At 26.1% G+C, this 23,772-nt stretch overlaps 2 protein-coding genes and 1 further gene across 3 annotated transcripts; 1 reads left to right on the top strand and 2 right to left on the bottom strand.

The window, feature by feature from the left end:
* Positions 1–1,425: 1,425 nt before the first annotated feature.
* Bma-gly-8 (glycosyl transferase, group 2 family protein) lies at positions 1,426–5,281 on the bottom strand (the record flags this gene model as incomplete). The annotated part of the gene is made up of 8 exons (XM_001897177.2): positions 1,426–1,590; positions 2,125–2,277; positions 2,713–2,830; positions 3,238–3,396; positions 3,664–3,779; positions 4,017–4,290; positions 4,637–4,828; positions 5,088–5,281. The coding sequence occupies 8 exons, from the start codon at positions 5,279–5,281 to the stop codon at positions 1,426–1,428; spliced, it is 1,371 nt and encodes a 456-aa protein (XP_001897212.2).
* Positions 5,282–7,515: 2,234 nt separating this feature from the next.
* Bm7924 (cardiac lineage protein 1, putative) lies at positions 7,516–11,353 on the bottom strand (the record flags this gene model as incomplete). The annotated part of the gene is made up of 5 exons (XM_001897178.2): positions 7,516–7,743; positions 8,124–8,280; positions 9,428–9,589; positions 10,490–10,591; positions 11,049–11,353. The coding sequence occupies 5 exons, from the start codon at positions 11,351–11,353 to the stop codon at positions 7,516–7,518; spliced, it is 954 nt and encodes a 317-aa protein (XP_001897213.2).
* Positions 11,354–16,601: 5,248 nt separating this feature from the next.
* Bm15603 lies at positions 16,602–16,685 on the top strand. The gene has a single exon (XR_006227986.1). The product of XR_006227986.1 is annotated as a pre-microRNA Bm15603 (primary transcript).
* The last annotated feature ends 7,087 nt before the right edge of the window (positions 16,686–23,772 follow it).

Here is a 23,772-nt window from a genome sequence, read left to right as displayed (position 1 = left end):
CGAGGAGAGAACAAGCAGAACACTAAAAATTTACTTTCATTGATGCATCATAGAATCCTTCATTCGAATTACAGCAAGTGCAAATTGAAAACAAATTGCATACAAAAGGAAAAAAAAAAAAAAAAAAAAAACCACTACCCAAAGAGTAAATATCTTATTCGTTCAACAAATCATCACAAGATTTCTTCCTAATGAGAAAAAAAAGTACAATGTTATCTTATGAAACATTTAAAATTAAATCATACAAATTTCTCGAATAGCTATAAAAACTCAAAAAATATACTATTATGCATATCTTTGATAGTATTTCTATTATTATAATAATCTGTCAAAATTTTCAATTATTACACGTTCTTTTTTCTTTTTTCCTTTTTTTTTGAGAGAGAATTTATTGATTCAACAAATGTTTTGTATCATAAATTTAAATATGAAACAAAATGACATCAATATCACTATAGTATCATTAGAGTACTAAATGATACTTATACCATACAATATGATCAACTTGATAGTACATGACAATATTGGTAAGATTTAAAAATATATTTTTTTTTTTTTCAAATGAAATAAAAAGAAAAAAAAAAAACAGAAAGCAATGAATTAAATCTTAGTTTCTTATACATTTCTCTTATATTTGTAGTAATAAAATTAACATTTTCTTTTTAATTACTGCTTCCATTTACTTTTTAAGTAATTAAACTCCTTAAATAATTAATCTTGATTAATCCAAATAACTTTTCAAATCAAAATGCTAAAAAATGGATACATAATTGTACATCATAAACATATTATCACTGTGAATGAAACATAAAATGACGTCACCGAATAACCGTAACCCAAACATTCATACATTTCATGAACATCTAATCAAAAATGCGGTCCAACAATAAATTAAATACACCATATTGTGCAACATTGGCATCCCTCCTATTTCTACTTCATTTTCATTTCTTTCCGTTCTATTGCACGAAATTAGGTAGAATGGAAGAAATGTATAAAAAGATTCCTCATTTCTTTTTTTTTTTTTTTTTTTTCATGAAAAAAATATTGACAAATTTCAAATATTTAAATGTATGTGTTTAGGAGTAAATTTGAAATGTAACATTACTCAATTGTAAATATATCAATATTGTTGTTAATTTCAAATATCCAAACATTTCATTTCAGAGAGCATTTCAAATATGTGAATATTAACAATACATGCAAGTTATAAAAATTCTTAATCATGCTAATATATATTTAGTTTTGTTATTATTATATAAATGATATTTATCATGATGAATTCATGATAAACTAATGTTATGTTTAGTATAGCAGTGCAAATTTGGGTAAACATTTATTTTAGCTCAATAAGCAATTTTTAGCAAATAATACATATATGTTTATTAAAGTTTAAATTTGAACATAATGATGACGGATCGAAATTTATAGTTCTTCATGTAGCATCTTTTTAGGCTCGAGTTCCGGATCAATTTCTTGTATGTACCATTGAAATGGCTTACAGTTGAGACTTTCCTTTAATTTCATGCGTTCACTCAGATCGCCTGCTTTCATTCCTTTCGCATCCGGTCGTTTCTCATAGAAGTATTTCTAAAAAAAAAAAAAAAGAAGTGTTAAGTGTTGAAGGTTCAGAAAAGGGAAGGGAACACATCCGAAGAGGTATCTGTTTTTGCGATGAATTCAGATGGAGAAATAAGATAACTTTAAGGATATAACTTCCATTCAGAAAATCGAGCTTAACTTGAAGTTATTTTAAGCAAAATTTTTGAGAATATTAGTTTTATATACCATGACTATAGTATCTGTTGCATTTTTAACAACAAGAACTTCATAGCAGTATAAGTCAAGTAAAAATTCAGTAACTATGATAAAATATTTAGTATTAATAATTACTAAAAGCACTCGAGATATTTCTCCTAGTAAATGTATTATAACTGTGTTATATTATCATTCTTCTAGGCCAATTATTTCACTTATCCGATTTAAAACCTTCTAAGATATGTATTGAAAATCTCAGCTATACCCTACCATAGGTTAATATTACATTATTGTTGCTATTACCACTTTTTTGAAAGGACAAGTGTTCATCACTTTTAGTAAAATAAAAATGAAGCATCGACTCACATCATAATCATCGAACCAAATTTTAATGGTTCGTAGCGAATTATATAACTTTGAATCTACACCTGGTTTGTTCGTATATGGACGACGCGTACGAAATACGTGGCCAACGTGACTGCATGGTGCTACTAAGATGGATCCACCGCAAAGCCATATCTAAATATTTCTGAATCTGATAATTTTATCAGATATTAGCGACATCACTAGTTATATTTTAATACTAAAGTTGGTTAGAACAATATTTTGGATCGGTCGACGTTTTGATATCAATATAGCAGCTGTGAATATGTGAAGAAGTTATGAAAATTATGACAAATGTGGAAATTGTGAATCGATCACAAGTTTGCGATGGAATTTCTCATTAACGATCCTATTTTTACTCAGCATTAAGTACTCTTACAATACCCAATTAAATTCAGTATTATCATTATTATTAATAATTTCAATTCAGTATGTCGGACTAAGCCGCAATACACTTAACGATAATCATCAAATTCTCGAATTTACAGCCAGTTAGACCATTTAAGAAGTTATAGCAAACAGATATTAACGTATGGAACGATATATATGAATGTTTCAAATTCTACGAACCCGAATGGACATTTCGATATTTTCAACTCCCCAAATCTCCATTCCGGTATCATATTCACCCATTGCATGGAAATATTTACGGTCAATTGCTAGTAAACCGCCTGACATAGTCGATGATCTATAAGCAAAAAAAAAGAAAAAAAATACTATAATTTTCTCAGAAATACTTGGAATATCACAAATATCTAGAATCTCAAAATTATCAGAATCTATCCTGCTCACAATGCAATGTTTTATTCATTATGATTATATTGGTCGAGGAAACTGTTAGAATATCGAGCTATGAAACTATTTCCCCAATCCATTTCATTTGTTTCACAAGTTATAATACTATGTAAATGCTTAAATGTTTGGAAAACGTTATTCAATTTCCAACCACTTGGAAAATGTTATTTAAGAGAATTAATAATAAATTTACAGAAGAAATAAAAATCATTTTAAGCTGCAACATTATTATATATAGTAATTCTGGTGCTAAACTGTGGTAGCTATCAGAAAAAAAAACAACGAACACAGAATACCAACCGAAAGGGTTTAATATTGTTTTCCGGTAAATCCCAATACTCCCATGGAATATATTTCCACTTGAATTCAAGATCCCAATTAAATGCACCTTTTGCTATCATTGCTTTGGAAAATTCAAACGTTTTTGCACTAATTAAATCAACGACTGGAAGAACAACTCTAAACTGCTTTGATTTTATTCATAATTTAAGTAGAAGTTTTGGCTTTTTCAATATCATAACGTTTACATTTTGATCTCAGATACTCTTTACTTATTATTTGCTATTAGAATGAACTTTTGAACCTGTTGGCCTGTTTTGATCCGAGAAAACTTATCATGAAATCTACAGCATACGAGGATTTTTTGCTTAGCTATTCTCTTTATCAACAAATTCCTATATATGAGTAGATATAAATTAGAAAACATAATTTATTTTACTCTCTGACCTTGTGGAATCTTCCTGTATTGGCAGCAGTAAAGGTTCAATCCATAACGGAGTTACTTCACAATGGCTATCCAAGAATATGAGAACATCACCATGGGCCACACGTGATGCGTACACCTGAAAATAAAAATTACAATATTGCGAAGCAAAAGATTGCTACCTGTGCCTTTATCTGTGACTATTTATTTAAGTTATACAGATTTGCCTAAATTTAAAGTAAGCGCATTTTTAAAATTAACTGCACTTCCGGCAGAAAATTTTTTATTCCTCGCCAGAAATTTACTTCCTATTTAAGTGATAAATTAATTCCTTAATAAAAAATTCCCAGATGATATTTGATTAAAAATAATTAACCTTAGCTCTAATAAGTCCTAAGCGTTCATTACTACGCTGCGTGATTATTTTTTCCATTGGCCATTGTACATAATTGCCATAAGTGATAACGTGATTAATGAGCATTGTATCATAATCACTATAGTCATCATATAAAATAATCTCTTGAAGAAGATTAGATGGAGTATGATCGAAAATACTGTTTAACATACGAATTAATACAGACAATGCTTCATTGTGATAAATAATAACTATGCTTACAGTTAAACTGATATTGCGAGGTAATGTTTCACATCTGAAAAGAAAAAAAAAAAACAAACAAATAAATTTTTGAATAGGATTAAACTAGCAAAGTAGGATGAAATTTTAAACATTATAAATTTTTCAGTGAAATAAAGCTTGTCAATAACTGAAAAAAAAAAAAAAAAAAAGAAAAAAAAAAGAAAAAAAAAGGATGCGAAAATCAATTTATACAGTAATATAATGAACAAATCGTCAATATGAGGATAAAAGTTGTAGCAATATCTTTTCAAGTATCATTTCAACTTTTAAGATATAAAAATTCGGGAAATTCTATGAATGATCGATCATAAAATATTACAAAAAATCCTAAAAAAAAATTTTCATAACAAGTTTCTTACAATTCATGATAAACAGGCGATAATTTACGACGTGGTCCAATTTTATCACTTGTCACTACATCATAAGCAAATTTCTTGATACCCCATTCATATCGTTGTCTCCCTGCTTCATTTGCTATCATATTACTTTCTTTTGGTGTAACTGGATCACAATTGCTAACATTAGCATTAACTGTTGACCAAGATATTACACTGAAATAATTCCCTTAAAATTATTCACATTCATCTATGAAACTTAACATAATATAGAAATGCTTCAGATCTTAGGGCTATAGAAAATCTAAAAATTAACTTCTATAGAAAATGAATAAATAAATAAATGCAGTTAAAGTGTAAAATTCAAAAAAAAAAAAAGAGTTTTAGGAAAAAAATGATATGATGAATGAAGATAGGATATGTGCTCTAAGAGATAAAACAATTTTGAAAATTCAAAAAAATTATTAAAACTTACTCCACGTATGGATCAACATGTTCGCATTGCTTTAGCTTAACTTCAGGCTTTTTTAGCTCATTTTCATTTAAAATTTCATTTTCTTCCTCTGATACTTTTTCAATAGAAATTTTGGAAATATTTGTTCCATTAGCAGTAGTACTAGTTGTAAAATATTGCAGAAGTATCGACAGAAAAATGTTCGTTAATAACATCAGCAGTGGTTTGAAGCGAAAGGAACGAATGATGAAAATGACATTGAAAAGGACCCAAATAATGATGATAATGGTGACGATGTACGACGATAGAGGACATTATTATATCAGTGGAAGATGAATGATTTCAAATACATTCCTCTGAAAAACTATATACCATTCCTCTCAAATATTATTTATGTTTTTAATGTTCAATGTTCAAAACACTTACAAGTGAACAATTGATTCTAATTTTTTCTTATAGAGTTCCTCTTAAAATCACTTGGTAATAGATCATTGTGCAGTCATTTATACACGTTAGAAAAATGATTCAGCAATAAGTACTTTTTATAATTTGACTTTTTTTTTTTTTTCTTTGCACAATGAACTTCTAAAATTAATGACTGTAATTAAATACTGCAACAAAATAAGACAACTCTTATCATTTTTCTCATTTCACAAAGATTGAGAATTAGCTGGAAACACAGTAGCACCTAAAAAAAAAAAACCATTGTTTGTAGATGGATTTTTATGATGGAATTTACGTATAGAATGATTAGCTGAATGATCAGTTCCCGTGACTAACATTAGGAAACATAATACAACAAAAACAAGAACCAGTAAAAGACAGTTTCTTACAATAATTATTTAGATAATTGTTACCAATTTCAATTTCATTTCTATCCTGCAATAATAATCCATGACAATAAAACATTTCTGAACAAATAAAAACATCGCCTAGAGGTGTATTAATTTTGGACTAGATAACTAATGATATGAAATGTTCAAGTAATAAGCAGACCATTTATATGAGAATTCTCAAGCATTTAATAAAAATATCGAAAATATCTGAAGACTAATCTTTTCTTACCTTTGCATCTTAGTAAGTCATCCAATTATTTCAGCTATACACATCCTTTTAATGAAAACAAAAATAATTCTAATCAAAATCAAAAAAATGCTTAAGAATGTTAAAATGTTCCCCCCATTTTTCTAATGGTCTCCGGTGCAGTCAAAGTGACACCTAATTTCGCCACCGTATTAAAATTTGAAAAAAAAAAAAAACCGTACAAAACACATTGAAGAATCAGTCAATGATCGAAGTCTGCTGAGTACTGATTGTATTAAAAACATGTGACTTTACAAAAATGCTGGAAGGACCATAAAAATCATTAAAAAAAGTAACAGAGAAACATGGAATTTTCAAATGATGCTATCGAATGTTCCGGAAAATGTGAAAAAAAAAAAAATGATCAGTGACTTCCAAGAAAAAATGTCGTGCCTACCTCAACTTCCTGCTCTCTGTATAGAAAAGGCAAAAAATCAAAACTCCCAAATTGGATAATAAGAAAACCAGATATGTCCAACTCTACTGTTCATAGCTGCAATCATTGATAAGGTAAATTTGATCAATCCAAAATTTGTCTTTTTCCCATACAATTTGCAAAACGTTTTTTGGAAAATGTCAGTCTCAGACTTTCAATACTTTTTAGCTAATGTTCCAGCCTAAATTGCAGGTTTCTTGAGCTCTCAAACACCACCAACATCAACACACGAAAGAACAGATAAATACATGAAACTTTTTGTTATACCCGGATTGTTCATTTTCCTATGAAAGGTTTACAACAGAAGGAATCAATGTAATTAGCAAACAAGAAAAAGGCAACGTACACATAGATATAAGCACACGAAGACAGAAGATATCCTATAATAATAAAATAAACTTCAGATTTACCTTAAAAACCGATTAAGTTTCAGCCGTGTTGCGTAAGCTTAATTATATAACCTAGAAAAGCTGCTTTATAGCTCAGCTTCATGTTTCAAGTTCATTTTCGAAGAATGAAATCGTTTAAAACTTTTTTTCAAAAGTTCGGAATTTTTATCACAATGAGAACCATTCCCAAACAATCAAGAAAAAAAAAAAAAAAAACAATACTAAATGAATCAGTTCAATGAAGCACTATCCCGTAGGAATTAGTAATGTACACGTTAAAAATATAAATAGAGAAATATACAGCACATAAAACAAACCCAGTAAACAATCATTACTAAAGTTATAGCCAGTGAAGCAACAAAGAGTGAAATAACAGAAAAAGAATAAACGGAAATTTTCAACAATTCCTGATAAAACTGTTTCTCTTCACATAAGAAAATAATCAAATTCTTTACAGGAAAATAAACTACAACACTGACCACAATTACAAATCACAACTAAAATTAATTTGTAGATGTATAAAACCGGATTATTCTACCACTTACTGTCTGCCATTGCCCATGGCTTCATCTACGCTTTTGCGTACCACATCACCCGCTTCCGAAACCGATGTACCACTATGTCGTCGTATTTTTGGTAATACATCTTCATAAGAAATATTATGGTCTTTTAACATTTGCTTCAATTTATCATTTTCTAACTGTAGGAAACTCACGCGATCCGCTAGTTTACCGTTAATCTTTTCCAAATGCATATATTCTCGTGCAACCTGAAACAAATGCATATATTTAGGTTACTTAACCTTGTAAAATTAATAATTAAAATGTTCTTCCCTTCGCATTTGAATTCTTATACGCGCACAGCTTCCATCATCATCACCATTTTTATAAAATTATTATTTTATTAACAATCTTCGTCTCATTACTAGTTTATATATGTTCCTCTTTTTCTTGTAGTAACTCTTTTAAATAAATTTTTTTTTAATAACATCGCCAAATGTTGGATGCAAAAAGAGTCACAAGGAGTACACATTACTAACTGAATCTGAAAATGAATCGAAGCTCAGTCTCTTGAACTACATTCATGCTTCCTCCAGCTATTGATTAATATCATCATTAACATCAAGGAGGAGAAAGTAAGAAGCATTACATCATCTTTAGTCATATTACTGATGCGCTCCATATTGACATAATCATAATCAGCATCAAATTGCCGCTCCATCTCATCATCTTCTGCACCTGAATAACTTGCACTGTCGGTTGTATTACCACCCATTTCAGATCCTGACTGACCAATGGTACCACATCTATAAGCGAATAATTTTACCAATGAATTATTTATGAAAAAGAAAAGAACATGCATTTAGAGCTCTTCTCATATGTTTGCAAAGGGCTGCTTTAACTTCCAAACGTTTTATAGAACATACGAAAAATCTGCAAATATCCTGACCACATAAACAAGTCTCTATTATATGAACAGAATATTGGACAAATTGGGATAAATCAATCTTCATCACCAACCAAAATGGAACGAATTCTCAGTACGGGAAACTCTTTTCCTTCATTTACTAAAATTCCCTCTTTATAACCAATCGCCCTTATAATGAAAGGGCCACCACACAAAAAACTGTCACTCTGAAAATATCTCATCCCAAATGCAACACAATAAGTAGATCCCTGCCTCTGCCTTGAGTTGCCAGTTTCGTTACCACTACTGTTACTGTTATCATTTCTTGCGGATTCTACATTCCGGCAATTTCCGAAGCTAAGCATCACGGTGCTCAGGAATTGAATGACTCGCCAAATCGACTATATGAAAATCTGCTCGCCTTTGGAGATTTTCAGAGTCGATCGAAAATAGAGCGTGGCACATGCGCGTATGTATGTGAATATACGTTGTTGTCGCAATACGCTCATCACATTTTTTTTAGCATAATTGCAAACAACGTCTAGAAAAATTTGGACCGATTTAATTTTTTTTGGACAAAAGTTTTTATTAAGCTGTACTTTAATTACGTTGCCGTAATAGCTAACACGTGATGTTATACTTCATGCTTGACGTCATATAGAATTACTCCTTTTTTTTTTCTAGGAAACAATTATTGATCCACTCGAAATTATAAGAGATGAATGAAAAACTGCTTTTATAATTTCTTCCTACAATTAAATAATAAGAGGTGCGAGCTAAACCAAATATCATAGTAATAATAGTACAAATGTCTATTGTTTCATGGAGCTCTTAGAGAACTGAATCATCATTAGCGACCAGTGCACACATTATATAAGGATACCAGAATCAAATCTTATTGATTCTTGTGCATACATAATAGAGAAGTGGGAACTAAACCTAGGCCATGTATAGTATAGCAAGAGTTTAAATCATGAAAACAAGTACAGGAATACTGAAGAACGTAATATGAAAAGAAAAAAAATTCTATTATTAGTAATATAAACCTTTCACGAGCTGGTGAAAATACTCCTGTAGATTGCCGTTGATGTGCAACCATCGCAGGTAACGAATCGCTGACATCTGGCGGCATCGTACGCTTCTCATGATCTTCCACTAGGAATTGCGTCGTATTGTACGGTGCCATAGGCTTACCACGTGAAAACAGTCTTAAAAAAGAATCGTTCATAACTTTAGAATCGATTTCACTCAGTTCGGGACATTTGTAGTTAAAGTTTTCAGAGATTTTTCTTAAATCTGCTCACTAATATTCGACAAATGTTCCAGGAAACAACGCTTACGGGATCACGCATCTCAGTCTCCACTTACGGGATCACGCAGATTCCATACTATTCTTATGGAATAGAATAAATCAGGTGTTCTCCTTATTTGTTCCAAAATATATACTCGTATCTATACTGGTAAGATATATTTCATTTTATGCTTGATTATACTGCACTTTATATTTGATTATACTTCGAATAAAAAAAAACAATCTACATGTAGTAAATCAAACTTCAGTTCCCTCTCTAAATTTGAAATTACATCTGTCTTGCTATGTTGCTGTTTTAGTAGTTTGCAACTTTTATTAAAAATCATTTATAATGTAGTTGTTCTGCACTTCATTGCACCTTAATCACTGACCACCAGACATACAAAGGAGTAAGGCTCAAACACATGCAATGAATATGAATATCAATTCCATAATATAATTACACATCAATTCCAACAGATATTGTTTGAGAATGACTGATTTCATTCAATAACTGAATTTGACTGGTAAATAAATCTGAATCTTTTACAATAAACTTACCGAATAAAATATAACCTAAGGTATTCTAAAAATAGTTGGGTGAAAGTCTACAAGTGAAACATCAAGTTTGACTTTCCATTAAACATATCTTCTGTTAAATATATACTTCCATAAGATTCAAAATGCAGATATGGCTTTTCACGTATTTTAAAGGAACTATTCTGAAGAGCCTGCTGAAGGAGCTGCAGCAAAGCCCGACATTATTAAGTTACTGACCTAACCAAATCGGGCCCAAAATGGTTTCATTGGAACTAACCTTTCTCGCTTTTCTACTGCATTTCGTTCTTCCTTCTCTTCCTGGGCAATTTTTTCCTTCAGCGATGTGCGGTATGGTTTCCAGCGTCCTTTTCCACCCCTCCTATAACTTTACCTTATTTTACTATTGATTTATTTATCAAAAGATTAAGAAAATGAACAGTGAACTAACATCTCTTAGAAACTACACAATCAAAATCACTGAAACCAAAAAACACCCTTCACAATGGTTTTACAAAACGAAGAACGTAATATAAAAAACCTTCCTATTGATACCAAAAATGAAATAATAGTTAAAACTAAATTAACTTTGTCTCTGGTGACTAAAATAAATATATTCTCATGCATATAATTATCTTCTATCTAAATTATCATTTGTTTTCTCTTAGTTGCTAGTAAAATTTTCTGCAATTCCCATAAAATATATAGAAAAAAAAAAATGATAAAAGGATAAATTCTTTCATAAAAACAGAAAAAAAGACTAGGCTTTTCTGAGAAATTTCATTACTCTAAGAAATAAAAAATTCAAAAAAAAAAAAAAAAAACAGAATAATGCAAACCTTCTACGTGATTTCTTTGTTTTTGCATGTGATGAACTTGCCGAAAGAACCCCGTGATCTGGAATTCTTCCAGAATAATTTTGCTCATTCTTTGGATCATTTTCCACGGTTGTTTGATAGCTTTCATCGGTGGAAATGTCACGCAAAACTGCAACAGCAACTTCGTCATCGGTACCTTCCATCGATGCAATAATAATATCATGTTCTGGTTGCAGTTGTTCTGATAAATGCTGCTTCGAAGTATGCTCTTGATCTTGTTGCTGATTTTGTTGCTTATCGGGTTGGTCTACGACAGTTGCAGTCATCGTGATCGGTTGTCACTTAAAATAGCCCGTACCAATGTCCCCAGCAAGAAAAAAAAAAGAAGAAAAAAATGGGCTTTTTCAAATGGTTCCGTGGAATTTGAAAATGTTCAAATGAAGAGACCCAATGTAGGAAAAATGGAAGGTCAAAGGTGAACTAACTAATCTAAACCGTACTACTTTCTACCGTATATCGTTTTAGTGCTATAACACACCACTAAAACTTCCCTTCCCTCTGTCAACCAAACCCGATTTGCTGCTATTACTGTAGTGTGAAGGTCACTTCGTAAACGTATGCTCGTTTACGTATCTTTGTTATAGATGACTGTCCACTTACTCTATATTTATGTGCAAGCTTACGTCTATATGTATACGTGTATTTGCACGTATACTTCGACAATGTGTACACGTGGGCGCGTGTATGCGTGCGTATGTATATGAGCGCGTGAGTGTGTCCGCGTATGCTCGTGCGTGCACGTGTGTATGTACCTGTATGTGTACGTGCGCGTGTGCGTGCGTGTATGTGTGTGTGTATGTGTGTGTATGTGTGCTAAACAACGTCACCGCTGACTACAGCTCCAACACTGATTGCAGGAACCGCCTTTAACGCCTCTTTTATAATAGCAATGAGATCGCACGCGACGCAGCACGCACGCCTCACTACTCCGCACGCGTCCTATAAACAATTTTTGGTATTGCTGAAATGGGCAGATGCGAAATAGTGCCTCAAATATGTGCAAATTTTTACGATTAGTTTCCGAGAAATCGCGGGTAATTTCACTTGGAATTAATTGGTCAAATTATGAGAATTTGATTGATTGTAAAATTTTTGATGTTTTTGAATTAATTTATTAATTCAAATTTTTATGATTTTAATTTGTTGTATAAAAATTTCTGAAATTTACTATTGAAAATGTGATAAAATATTTGTTTTTTATAAGAAATGAATAATCTAAGCTAACCTTTGACCTCAAACTATAATTTATATTTTAATTTGTATAAATTTTGCTTAAAATTCAAATTTAATTTTAGGTAAAAAGGAAAAGAAAGGGAAATATATGTGATAAATAAGTATATTATGTTTAAATTGCAATGAGAAAATTAGCAAATATTAATTTAATTATTGTTGAAAATCTCGAGAATTCCTTATTAACAATCATTGATTCATTCAAATTATTATTTAAATTCTAAATTTTAATTTGTCTTTCTTTTTCCTTTCATTCTTTATTTCAATGTTATAAATAAATTATTATTGAAAATAAACTTTTTGCAAAAAGTTTATTTTTCTCAAAAATTTCCAAAATTTAGAAATGTATGATTGGAATGAATGTTAACAATCATTTCGCCAAAAAAAAAAAACAGGAAAAAAAGCATTCAATTATGCTTCAGATAGTAACGTAAGTGTTTTTTTTTTTTTTTTTCAAATGATTTCGAAAAAGAAAAAAATAAATAAATTTATGGCTAATAGAAATTATTCATTATTTATTCAAAAATTTGAATATAAATGTATTATTCAAGTACTTTATTATCGTACAATTTAGATCAAAAATATTTGGTAATGATGATAAATTATTAGAAAAAAGTAGAGATGTAATTAGAGAAAAAGATGTTCGATAAATGCGAGATAAGATAAATACATCACGTAGATATATCACGTAAGATAAGATAAATACATCACGTAACATAAGATAAACACATCACGTAGATATATCACGTAAAATAAGATAAATACATCACGTAAGATAAGATAAATACATCACGTAGATATATCACGTAAAATAAGATAAATACATCACGTAGATATATCACGTAAGATAAGATAAATACATCACGTAACATAAGATAAACACATCACGTAGATGTATCACGTAAGATAAGATAAATACATCACGTAGATATATCACGTAAGATAAGATAAATACATCATGTAAATATATCACGTAAGATAAGATAAATACATCACGTAAATATGTCACGTAAAATAAGATAAATATATCACGTAAATTTGTTCCAGAGATTACGCATAATTTATTTCATGCATATAACTATTAGTTTATTCTTTAATGTCACTTACTTACGTAATGTTCGAATGTATTTCTCTACGACACATATATTCCATAACTTTTAATTAATGCAAAAAAAAATAGTAAAATTAATGAGAAGTAAAAAAAAAAAAAGATTTTTTTTTCAAACATTTTTCTAACTTATGGGAAACTGATATTTTCAGATTTCTAATGATATATGTTAATTAAATGAACTTATGAATTATACACATTTTTTTTTTTTTTTTTGTTACAAATAATTTATAAAACTATGATGAAAATTTGCATATTGATCGGATAATCAAGTATTCTATCGATAATCAAGTATTCTATAATTTAACAATTTTATTTATTTACTTACTGCATCAAAAATATGTAATAAATTCATTTTTTGATTAGTGAAATTCATTTAATTCAAAAAAAAAATTTTTTTTTATTTCAAATGAATATATATTAATTCTGGGGTTTTTCTTTAAATTGTAAAATTTCAGCATCATCATTGTTTGATAAAAAAATATTTTAATCTTTCTTTAGTATAGCAGTAAGTTTGCACTTGCTGTTGCTAACATTTTGAACGGAAGCCATAATCATCGGGAAAGGTCAAGGGTCAAGAGATGAAATGAATAATTAGAGAAGCACATTGTTATCTTTTATAATTAGGTATTATCCGTTAAGCTTGCCACTGTGCAAAATGAATGATTTGCATATGGTTTTTTTTCTTGTTATTTTTTTTTTTTTTGGATGATATTTGTTCTTGGCCTAATTTCGTTTTTAGAATTTCAAATTTTTTTTTTTTTTTTTTTTTTTAGAATTAATTTCTTAGAATTTTCATACTTTCTGTTCGATATCTTTAGCAATATAGAGGATTTATCTGTTATTAGATTATCAACTATTTAAGTTATTTTTGCTCTCATTAAACCGCCTTTTTTTATGGAAAATATTTGATACACATAGCATTTATCTTTTCATTTTTATTTTGAAAATGTAACTGTTAATATTTTTGAAATTAATAATCCATCAATTCAGGATTTGGTGATATTAATTAAAATTGCAAATAATTAGATTTGATTGCTTGTGCAGAAAACAGTGGTTTGACATGAAAATACAATAATGAAATTTAAATTTGAACAAGAAAAGAAGCTTCTTCTTATCAGTCAGTCACAAAAATTTTTACACATTTCGATCAAAATTGTTTGTGATAACTATGCACATCACATAAATTTACTATTTATTATATAAAAGTTGTACACATTTTCTGTTTTTTGTTTTTCTCATTAACATTCTTTCAATATATGAAATATTATTCTTTCAATGTTTGAAATTCCGAATGATATTTTAGAAGTAATTGACATTTATTCTGTGATTGTATAATTAACTGTGATAGGTTAACTTTTTCTGCAAAATGTAAACAATCTTATTTTTGCCTTCTTTTGCAATGTAAAAATTTAATCAATATGATGATGAATTTATACATCCATAATTAAAATTCTTTTTTTTTTTTTTTTTCTGCATTCTTTTTTTCGTTCTAAATTTTCATCTTACTTTACAAATTAAAATGAATTATATCTAATCGATTAATGAACCATATGATATGTTAGCAATTGTTTACCATAAATAAGAATGAAAATTTTTTGAACCAGAAAAAAAAAAAAAAGATAAAAGAAAAAAACGTTAAATTTTATCAGTGTCTGAAAAATTGTTGAAGTACAAATGATTACAAAGATGACAAATTTAGCATCAATAACAATCGAAGTTGAATGTATTATTCTTATTTTGACAAGAGGAAAAGTACTGAATGAATGATTTTTGCAACAATATTTCATTTAAGCATATATTTTCTTCAATTCATGCTTATTGATAGAAAATGATAAATGAATTGATCGAACGAAAATATTATTATTGAAATTCAAAGTTAGTAATAAAATAAATAAAATATTTGCTCTACTAGCATTTTATATTTTTAAAAAATAATAATTTAGAAAATTTTAATCCCTTCTAAAAGAAAAGAAAATAATCGATTATACAGCATCTTATTATTATTTGTGATTCATATTTGTATCATTTTTAATGAAAACTTCAAATTATCAAATTGTTAGAGTTGTTGCATGATATATTTATTGATCAGTGATAAGATTTGTGATCAGAAATGAAATGGAATATTTTGTTATCAAAAAAAAAAAACATTTGTAGCAAATAATTTCTAATAATTATTGAAAGAAATGATATTCGCTTTTTTGACATTTTCATCATTTTAACATCATTTCTTCTCAGCGATGACTTTTTTTTTTTTCTTCTCAAGTGGGATTACTTATTGAATTTAAGTGGAAAATGATGATTAATTTATTTGAGCATATTATCTTCTTATCATTATATTATTTAAAATCTGTAATGATTAATATTTTGTTGATAATTTAAGAAGACAAAGTAATATGTACAATTGTATGAGAATAACAAGTGATAACAATGTTTATAATGATAATATAACATTTTATTGATAATTTAAGAAGACAAAATAAAATGTACAATTATATGAGAATAACAAATGATAACAATGTTTATAATGATAATACTATTTTTACTTATTATTATTTTACTATTATTAATTACTATTATTGTAATAATCATACATGAGAATTCATAATTAACAAAACACTCATAATTGCAGTAAACAAAGCAATTACCAGTTTATAAACAAAAGATCATATTATTAATGAATAGCAATTATTAACAAATTGCTATTACTATCATTATCACTAATTACTATTATTGCAAATTATTGCATTTATCAAAAATATCACCACGAAACGAATTGATAACCTGAAAAGTAGCAATAATTTAATATTTGAGCAATTGCATCATTCATTTGTCATTGTGCTGTGACATCAAATGAAGTACCATGTGACAAAAAGATCAATAAAATTGATATTAGTGTAATATCTCATATCAATTTATCAATTAATCACATCACTGAACTAAATGATTTCTATTATCAATTAGTGATTGCTTCAAAATGCGTTGTTAGTTTATTTGTAATGATGAAAAAAGTAAACAAGCAGAAATGTAAACATATTCCAATAGCATGAACAGAAACACTCTAAAGGTAAAATTATTCACTCCATCATATATATTCTTAGTATCATTTGTTTACGTTTATGAAATGTTTATTTCATTGAAAGAATATCCTAATTTCATCTCTTTTCTTCTCTACTGCTCCCTCTCTCTCTCTCTCTCTCTCCCTCTCTCTCTCTCTATAAATAGATAGAAAGAGAGAGAGAGAGGGAGAGATAGGGAGGAGATTGTGATCTTTGGCAAAATTGATTTTCAACTTACAAACAAATTACGGTTGTTTATGAAAGCAAAGAAAAAATTTTTGAAATAGTAGAAATTGCTGATAAACATGAAATAAATGAATAAATAAATGAAAATAAAATTTGAAAAAAAAAAAGTGAGAAAATGAAATAAAATTTATTAATGAAACAAATATTAAATGAAATATTATTTATTTAAATTATCAATATAAACTGTACAAATTTATTAATTTTACATTTATTGAAAATAAAATTTAAAAATAAAAAAGTGAAAAAATGAAATAAAATTAAATAAATAAATGAAATTTATTAATAAAACAAACATTAAATGAAATATTTTTTATTTAAATTATCAATATAAACTGTACAGATTTATTAATTTTACATTTATTAAAATTATTTATAAAAATAATTCAACAAAAAAAAAAGTGGCATTAAAATGTCATTGAAATGCCATCAACCATCTTTTTCTCATTATTTCTTATACCCAATTTTCTATCTACTTGATCTGTCTATAATCACTGATCATTGTACAATTTAATCTTTCGACAAAATATCTTATCAGTAATAACACTACTTATCAATACTTATCAAAGTAACAACAATCATTTGTTTAAACAACTTTTAAGTGCTCAATTTTATGTGCAATTTTTTATATTATTCATATATATTCAGTTTTTTTTTTTTTTTTATTTCAAACATTAAAAATTTCATTTTGGAAAAAATTTTCTGAAAAAAAAAAAAGACAAAAGAAAAATTAGTAACAATAAAGATGAAATTTTCATTAAATTACTATTTTTCTTTTTTAAAAAATACTTGTAAATATTTATTTTATTACCTTTTTTTTTTTAAAAAAAAAAAGTGCTTTGATAAAAGTTATTAAAATTATTAATAGATTGTTTTTATTTTTGAAAATAATTATGAAAGAAAATTTTTAACGTATTTATTTTTTAATATAAATTGTTTAAATTGTATTTTTAATATTATTTTTAATATAAATTGTTTTAATTTTATTTTATTTTGATAATTTGATAATTCAATTCATACTTTTATTTTTAATATTTTGTTCAAACATTTTTTTAATGTAAATTGTATAAATTTATGAATAATATATTTTTTATTGATAATTTGATGATTCGATTTATGCAATTAAGTTTCAATAATTTCATTTGTCGAGTGCTTTTTTTTCTAGTGATAAGCTTATCAATTCATTATCATTTCATGAAATGGTTTAAATTTTGAATTGAGAAATATATTGCAAACAGTGTAATTGCTGTATTTTTACTGATAATTATTACCTAATCAATTTTTACCATGCAATTTTATCATTTGCAATTTTACAATCATCAAACAATGATAATAACTATTGATAATTTGATTTTATAACTGATTAACATAGCCTGATTGATTTACTTTTGTATTTTTTATAGGTACTATAAAAAATGTTTGAAATTTGTTAAAGTAAAACTTTTTTATTAATTTTTTTTTTTAAAGGTTTAAGTTTAAAAGTTTAAATTTTAAGTTAAATAATACTCAATTTGTACTATTTTGTTAAATAATAAATCGTTTTTTTTTTTTCCTTTGAGACATCAATTCGATCTTTCCTTTTCTTATTTTTTCTTTTATTTTTTGCTTCTTATTGTTATTTACTTATTTACTCTTTTATTTACTTAAATATTTACTTTATTTACTTATTTAATCTTTTATTTGTTGATTGTTAGTTTTAAATTTGCTACCAATTATATATTTTAGATGAAATAATTTCAAAACAAATATCACTTTGAAAAATGAAATTGAAATTTATCACTAATAATTTTCCAAAAATGTTTTTTCCGGTGATCTTTTCGCCTTATCTGTATCATTAATGCTCTCGCTGAATTTGGATTTTTCGGCGCTAACACTTCTCAACTGCTCAACTAACCTTATCACTTATCATAAGACATTAATTAATTATCAAATTGATTAGATACAATAATTGCAGCAATTAATTCTAATCATTATTTTCATTTTTACATCTATCACACCTGCATATTCATTCAACAATTTAATAAAAAACATTTAATAGTATCGTGAAGATTTAATTTTTTAATTTGAACTATATTTTCTCATTTAAATTTTAATTTAAATTTAAAATTTATATGATATGCGATAGAAACTGTTTGATAGTTATTACATTTTTTTCAATAAATATTTCCAATAAAAATTTCACTGATGAAGTGAAAATTTCTTTTTTTTTTTTTGAAATTTGAAAAGCATTTCAACTGCTCAACTATCTTATCACTTATCAGACCTTAAGAATTAAATAGAATTATTAAATTATTGAATAAATGAAATGATCATTAATGTGTTATCAATTTTAAACTTTACCTTTTCTCATTCATTTTATCAAAATGGAATTGATTTTCATATTACTTTTATTTTTCTGTGTATTTTTGATAAAACAATGAAATTAATAACTTTCTGGAAAAAATTTTTCCGGAAAATTTTCCCGGAAAAATTTTTTTATCCTATAAAGAGATGAAAAATCAATAATTTGAATGCATATTTTAAACATAATGTCTTTTTCTTTTTCTTTTTTTCTTTCTTTTTAAATTGAGAATATTTTATTGATGATAAGAAAAATTTATTGTTAATAAAAGTTTGTTAAAACATTTTCCAATTTTTAGTTTTCCATTTGAAAAATAATTATCAGTTTGACAAATGTGAAAAGATACTTCTAAATCATAATCAGAACTTCAAATGAATAAAAAAAAAATTGGGCGCAAAAAAGTCATTAGCGCTTCTTGCTGATTAAAAATATTTGAAGTGATGATAATAATTGTGAAAAAAACATTTTTGTTATATTTAAAATTTGTTGGAAACATTTTGTGATTATAATTCAAATGAAGTTAGGTTGACACTCGGAATTGTCTTTGCAAAATGTCTTTTATAATTGCTCTATTATGTTATTCAACAGGTAATTGACAGGTAATTAATAACTTAAAATATAGGTATGAAAAGAAAGATGTGAATAAATAAATTTTTGTAAATGAAAAAATTAAAGACAATTGGCAAAGGAAGAAAAATTTTTAATGCAAATAATTTGTTAAATAATCGAATAATGAAAATAAAACTTTGAAAAAAAAATTTTAAATTAAAATAAAACAAAAAACAATAAAATTAAACGATAGAAGAAGTAATTTTTTTATAAAATAAGAAAAATATTTAATGAAAACAAATGCTAGGCATTACTAATTAATTCAAACATTCATGCATTAATTAATTACAATTTTTTAAAATAACAAAAACTAATTGAAAAAAAAAATGAGTAAAGTTAAAAAAAAAAAAAAAAAAAAAAAAAGAAAAGAAAAGAATTATTGAAACAATCATAATTTGTCGAAAAAAAAAAAAAAAAAAGAAAATAAAATAAAAATTTTTCAAATGCTAATTTACTTAAATAATGATTTTGCATCAAAGAAATGGCAATTATTTGTTGAGCAAAAAAGAATAGTTAAATTTTAAAATTATTACTTATCTCTTTTTTTTTTTTAAATTATTTTGTTTAAAACTAAAAAAAAAAAAATATTCATATTTTAGCTATTATTATAGCTTAATCTATTTGTTATGATGATGTTTATTAATAGATTTTGCAAGGTGTGTAAACAAGGAAAAAATTTTTAAATTTTCTCTTTATGCAAATGACTAATAATTAATTTTTCAGTGTTATTTAATGGATAAATAGAAATGATTAAATGATAATGATAAAAGTTAATTTATCTTAAAATTTTCTTCTTTTTTTTTTTTTATTTTTAAATGGTATTTATCATTCAGAAGGAACAAAAAAAAAAAATTGTAAAAATGAATTTTTTGCAAAAGTTATTGATTTTTCTTTTCTTTTTTTTGAATAATTAAAAGAAATGTGAAAACATGTAAACAAATCATCAATTATTATATATTACAAAAAATTTAATAGAAAAACAAAATGATTTAATCTGAAATTTTAATGATTTAAATGGGATTTTTTGAATTAATTATTAATATATAAATAATTTATTTATTAAATGTTGTCATTAATAATTTGAAAACAATTTCCATCTTATTTACTACTATCATTGAAAGTTTTTTAGTAAATTCAAATGTGCACTGCTAAGACTTGAAATGTGAATTTGATTTTGTTTGTAATTAAAAGTTTTTAATAAAAGTATCTTTTAGAATATTTGATAGTTTATTTTAAATTATTAAAATTGATTGTAAATGCAAACATAATAATCAAATATCACTTCACTTTTGATATTATTATTTTTATTATTATTATTGTCAATATTATTATTATAAAACTTTAAAAAAACAAGAAAGTAATAATGACGATGGAAATGATTAAAATATTAATTTAATCCTTTTCAAAATAAATTAATTAAAATATTAAAATAGTTTATGTGAAAAATAGAAATGATATATGTTAATTGAATTAATAATTAATAATTTATATGTCAATAATTTGCAGAAAAGAATTGTTGTAACATTTACTACTCAAAATTTTCTTTTAATTATTAAATTTAATGTAGTAAAAATTTCAAAAAATTTTTCAAATTTTCACTAGCAACATTAGCAGTAGTAATTTGTAAAATTATTTATCTAAAGTGATTAGAAGAAGAGTATAATAATAATATATTTGAAAGAGAAAATCAACAAAGAATAGTAGATGGAAAGTAGTTAAAGAGTAAAAATAAATGTGAAAAAGTTTGAAATTTAAATCATTTAGATTGATTATAAATCACTACGCAAATATTTCACATTTTTTTTTTTTTCTTCGTTTTGAGAGAAAAAAAAAAAACAAAAAGCAAAGTTAAAGCAAACATTTCGAAGATTTTTTATTTTTTTTTTAAATTTGTTTATTACAATTTTAGCAATACTATCACAAAGTAATAATGGCGCAATTGAACAGAGCAAATTTTTATCCTTCAATTGATAATATACATTCTTTCTACTCTTTTCTTGCTAATGAAAAAAAAGAAATTAAACTCACTTTTTTTTTTTTTTAAATTCGAGAAATAATGCAATTTACTTTTATAGAAAGTTGAATGATTGTTTAGCATTCACACATTTTGTATTTGAATACAATTATGCTAAAGTTAATTGAAAGTAAGTAAGTAGGTAAGTAAGAAAGTAAGTAAGTAAGAAGGTACGAAAAAAGCAAAAGTTTAACAAATTTTCTATGCCTTTTTGTATCTGAATATTTAAGAAATAATAGAACGAAGTTTTTTTTTTTTTTTTTTTTTTTTTTTTTTTTTTTTTTTGAATATGTAATAATTAGACTATTCAAAAATGAATTTGTAAAATTTATGATCGAAATAAATTTGGCAAATTCTAGGCTCTGAAATTAATGCTTCCGGAATGAAGTAATTTCAAAAAAAAAACCATTTTATGTTTCTCGTTATAATTGAAATTGAAATTATTTTATGTTGATCATTGCTCTTTTAATTTGTAAGCAAATTTAGGCAAATTTAATCATCTTTCCGCATATATTTGTTGATAACAAACTATTTTCCGTCTTTATTTTCATATTCAATTTTTTTTTTTGTTAAATTTTTCATGTGCTAATGGCCAGCAATTAAGTTTACTAACATATCTAAAAAGCAGCACATAATACATTTTACGTTTACGCATCCGTTCCACATTTATTCCTTTCCGCATCACATGTTCATGCCGCATTCCGCACGCATTCGTTCTACCTTTTTTCATACAAATTGTGAAAATATGGATGAAACAAATGATTTCATCTGTGTGTGTGTGTGTGTGTGTGTGTATGTGTGTGTGGTCGAGAAGAAATTGTCGAAATGAATAATTTTAAAAGTGAAAAGAAATGGAGCGGAAAAGATAAGCGGTCTATAGCGCAAGAAAAAAAATAGTACGGAAAACAAAAAAAAGAAAGAAAAGAAAGATTTTTGATAAAATTAAAAAAAAAGTTTTTTTTTTTTTTTATGACTAACTGACAGGAAAATGAGGAATAATGAAAGAATCGATGAGCAAAGAGTATTACTTCACAACTTATTTTAGCAGTTGGAAAAAGAAAAGAAAATAAAAGGAAGAGAGGGAGAGAGGGAGAGAGAAGGAAAGACAGAGGGAGAGAGAGAGAGAGAGGGAGGGAGGATGAATTGAATTGTGAATTGTGAAAAGGAAGCGTTTGTTGTTAGAATTGGAAGACGGATGTTTGTATTAGCAAATTTATTATATACATTAATATCTATTGCTGTTTCATTTGGTGGGAAAGTAGAAGGAGGGATTTTCTCTATTAATTTTAATAAATTTAAAAGCATAAAATTATTTTATTAAATAAGCGGAAAGATAAAAGAATTTAAAATTTAATATTCTTTTTGTCTTTTTTTCTTTTTTCATTCAATTATTTTGGAAAATAATGACGAAGTATTGATGCAGTGAATATATTAAATTTAATATAATCAATTATAAATTTCATCATTTAATAATTAATTTATACATTTTGTAATCAATTATGGAATTTAAATTCATAATGAATTGTATGTTTTAATTTTTTTTTTTTTTTTTTTTTTTTTTTTTCAAAAAATAGAAAAGTTTTTTTTTTTTTGAATATTTCAAAATGAAATTCAAACTTTTTTCTTTGCGAAATATTATAATAAGTCTGGGACGAAAATTTTTAATGTTCTGATGTAAATAATTGGTGTTATCAAATGAAAAAAGATTTTTTTGTGAAAAGAAAAAAAAAAAGAGAGAAATATTTGAGATATATATATGAACGATACTACTGAATGATAGTTAATTGATCATCAAATTTTAAAAAATTTATGAAGAAAGTTTGGAAATTTAATTTTTTTTTATATTTTAAAAGATTCGAGAAGTATATGAGAAATAATTTGAGCAATTAATTCATCGCTTTTTGCTTAAAAGAAATTGTATTTTTTCACATTTTTTAAATTAATAAATTTTTAGGCCAATATAGAATGAATAATAAATGAATTAAAATATTTGAAATTTGAAAGAATTCAAAAACTTTAATGGATTTCTGATTTTAATAGTTTTCGTAAAAATTCACTTTATGATAGGTTAGTAATGAGAA

Source organism: Brugia malayi (assembly GCF_000002995.4).
Source record: "Brugia malayi strain FR3 genome assembly, contig: Bm_v4_Chr1_scaffold_001, whole genome shotgun sequence".
NCBI classification, from domain to species: domain Eukaryota; kingdom Metazoa; phylum Nematoda; class Chromadorea; order Rhabditida; family Onchocercidae; genus Brugia; species Brugia malayi.
The sequence above is the reverse complement of the archived record's forward strand: the minus strand, read 5'-3'. Positions and strand labels throughout refer to the sequence as shown.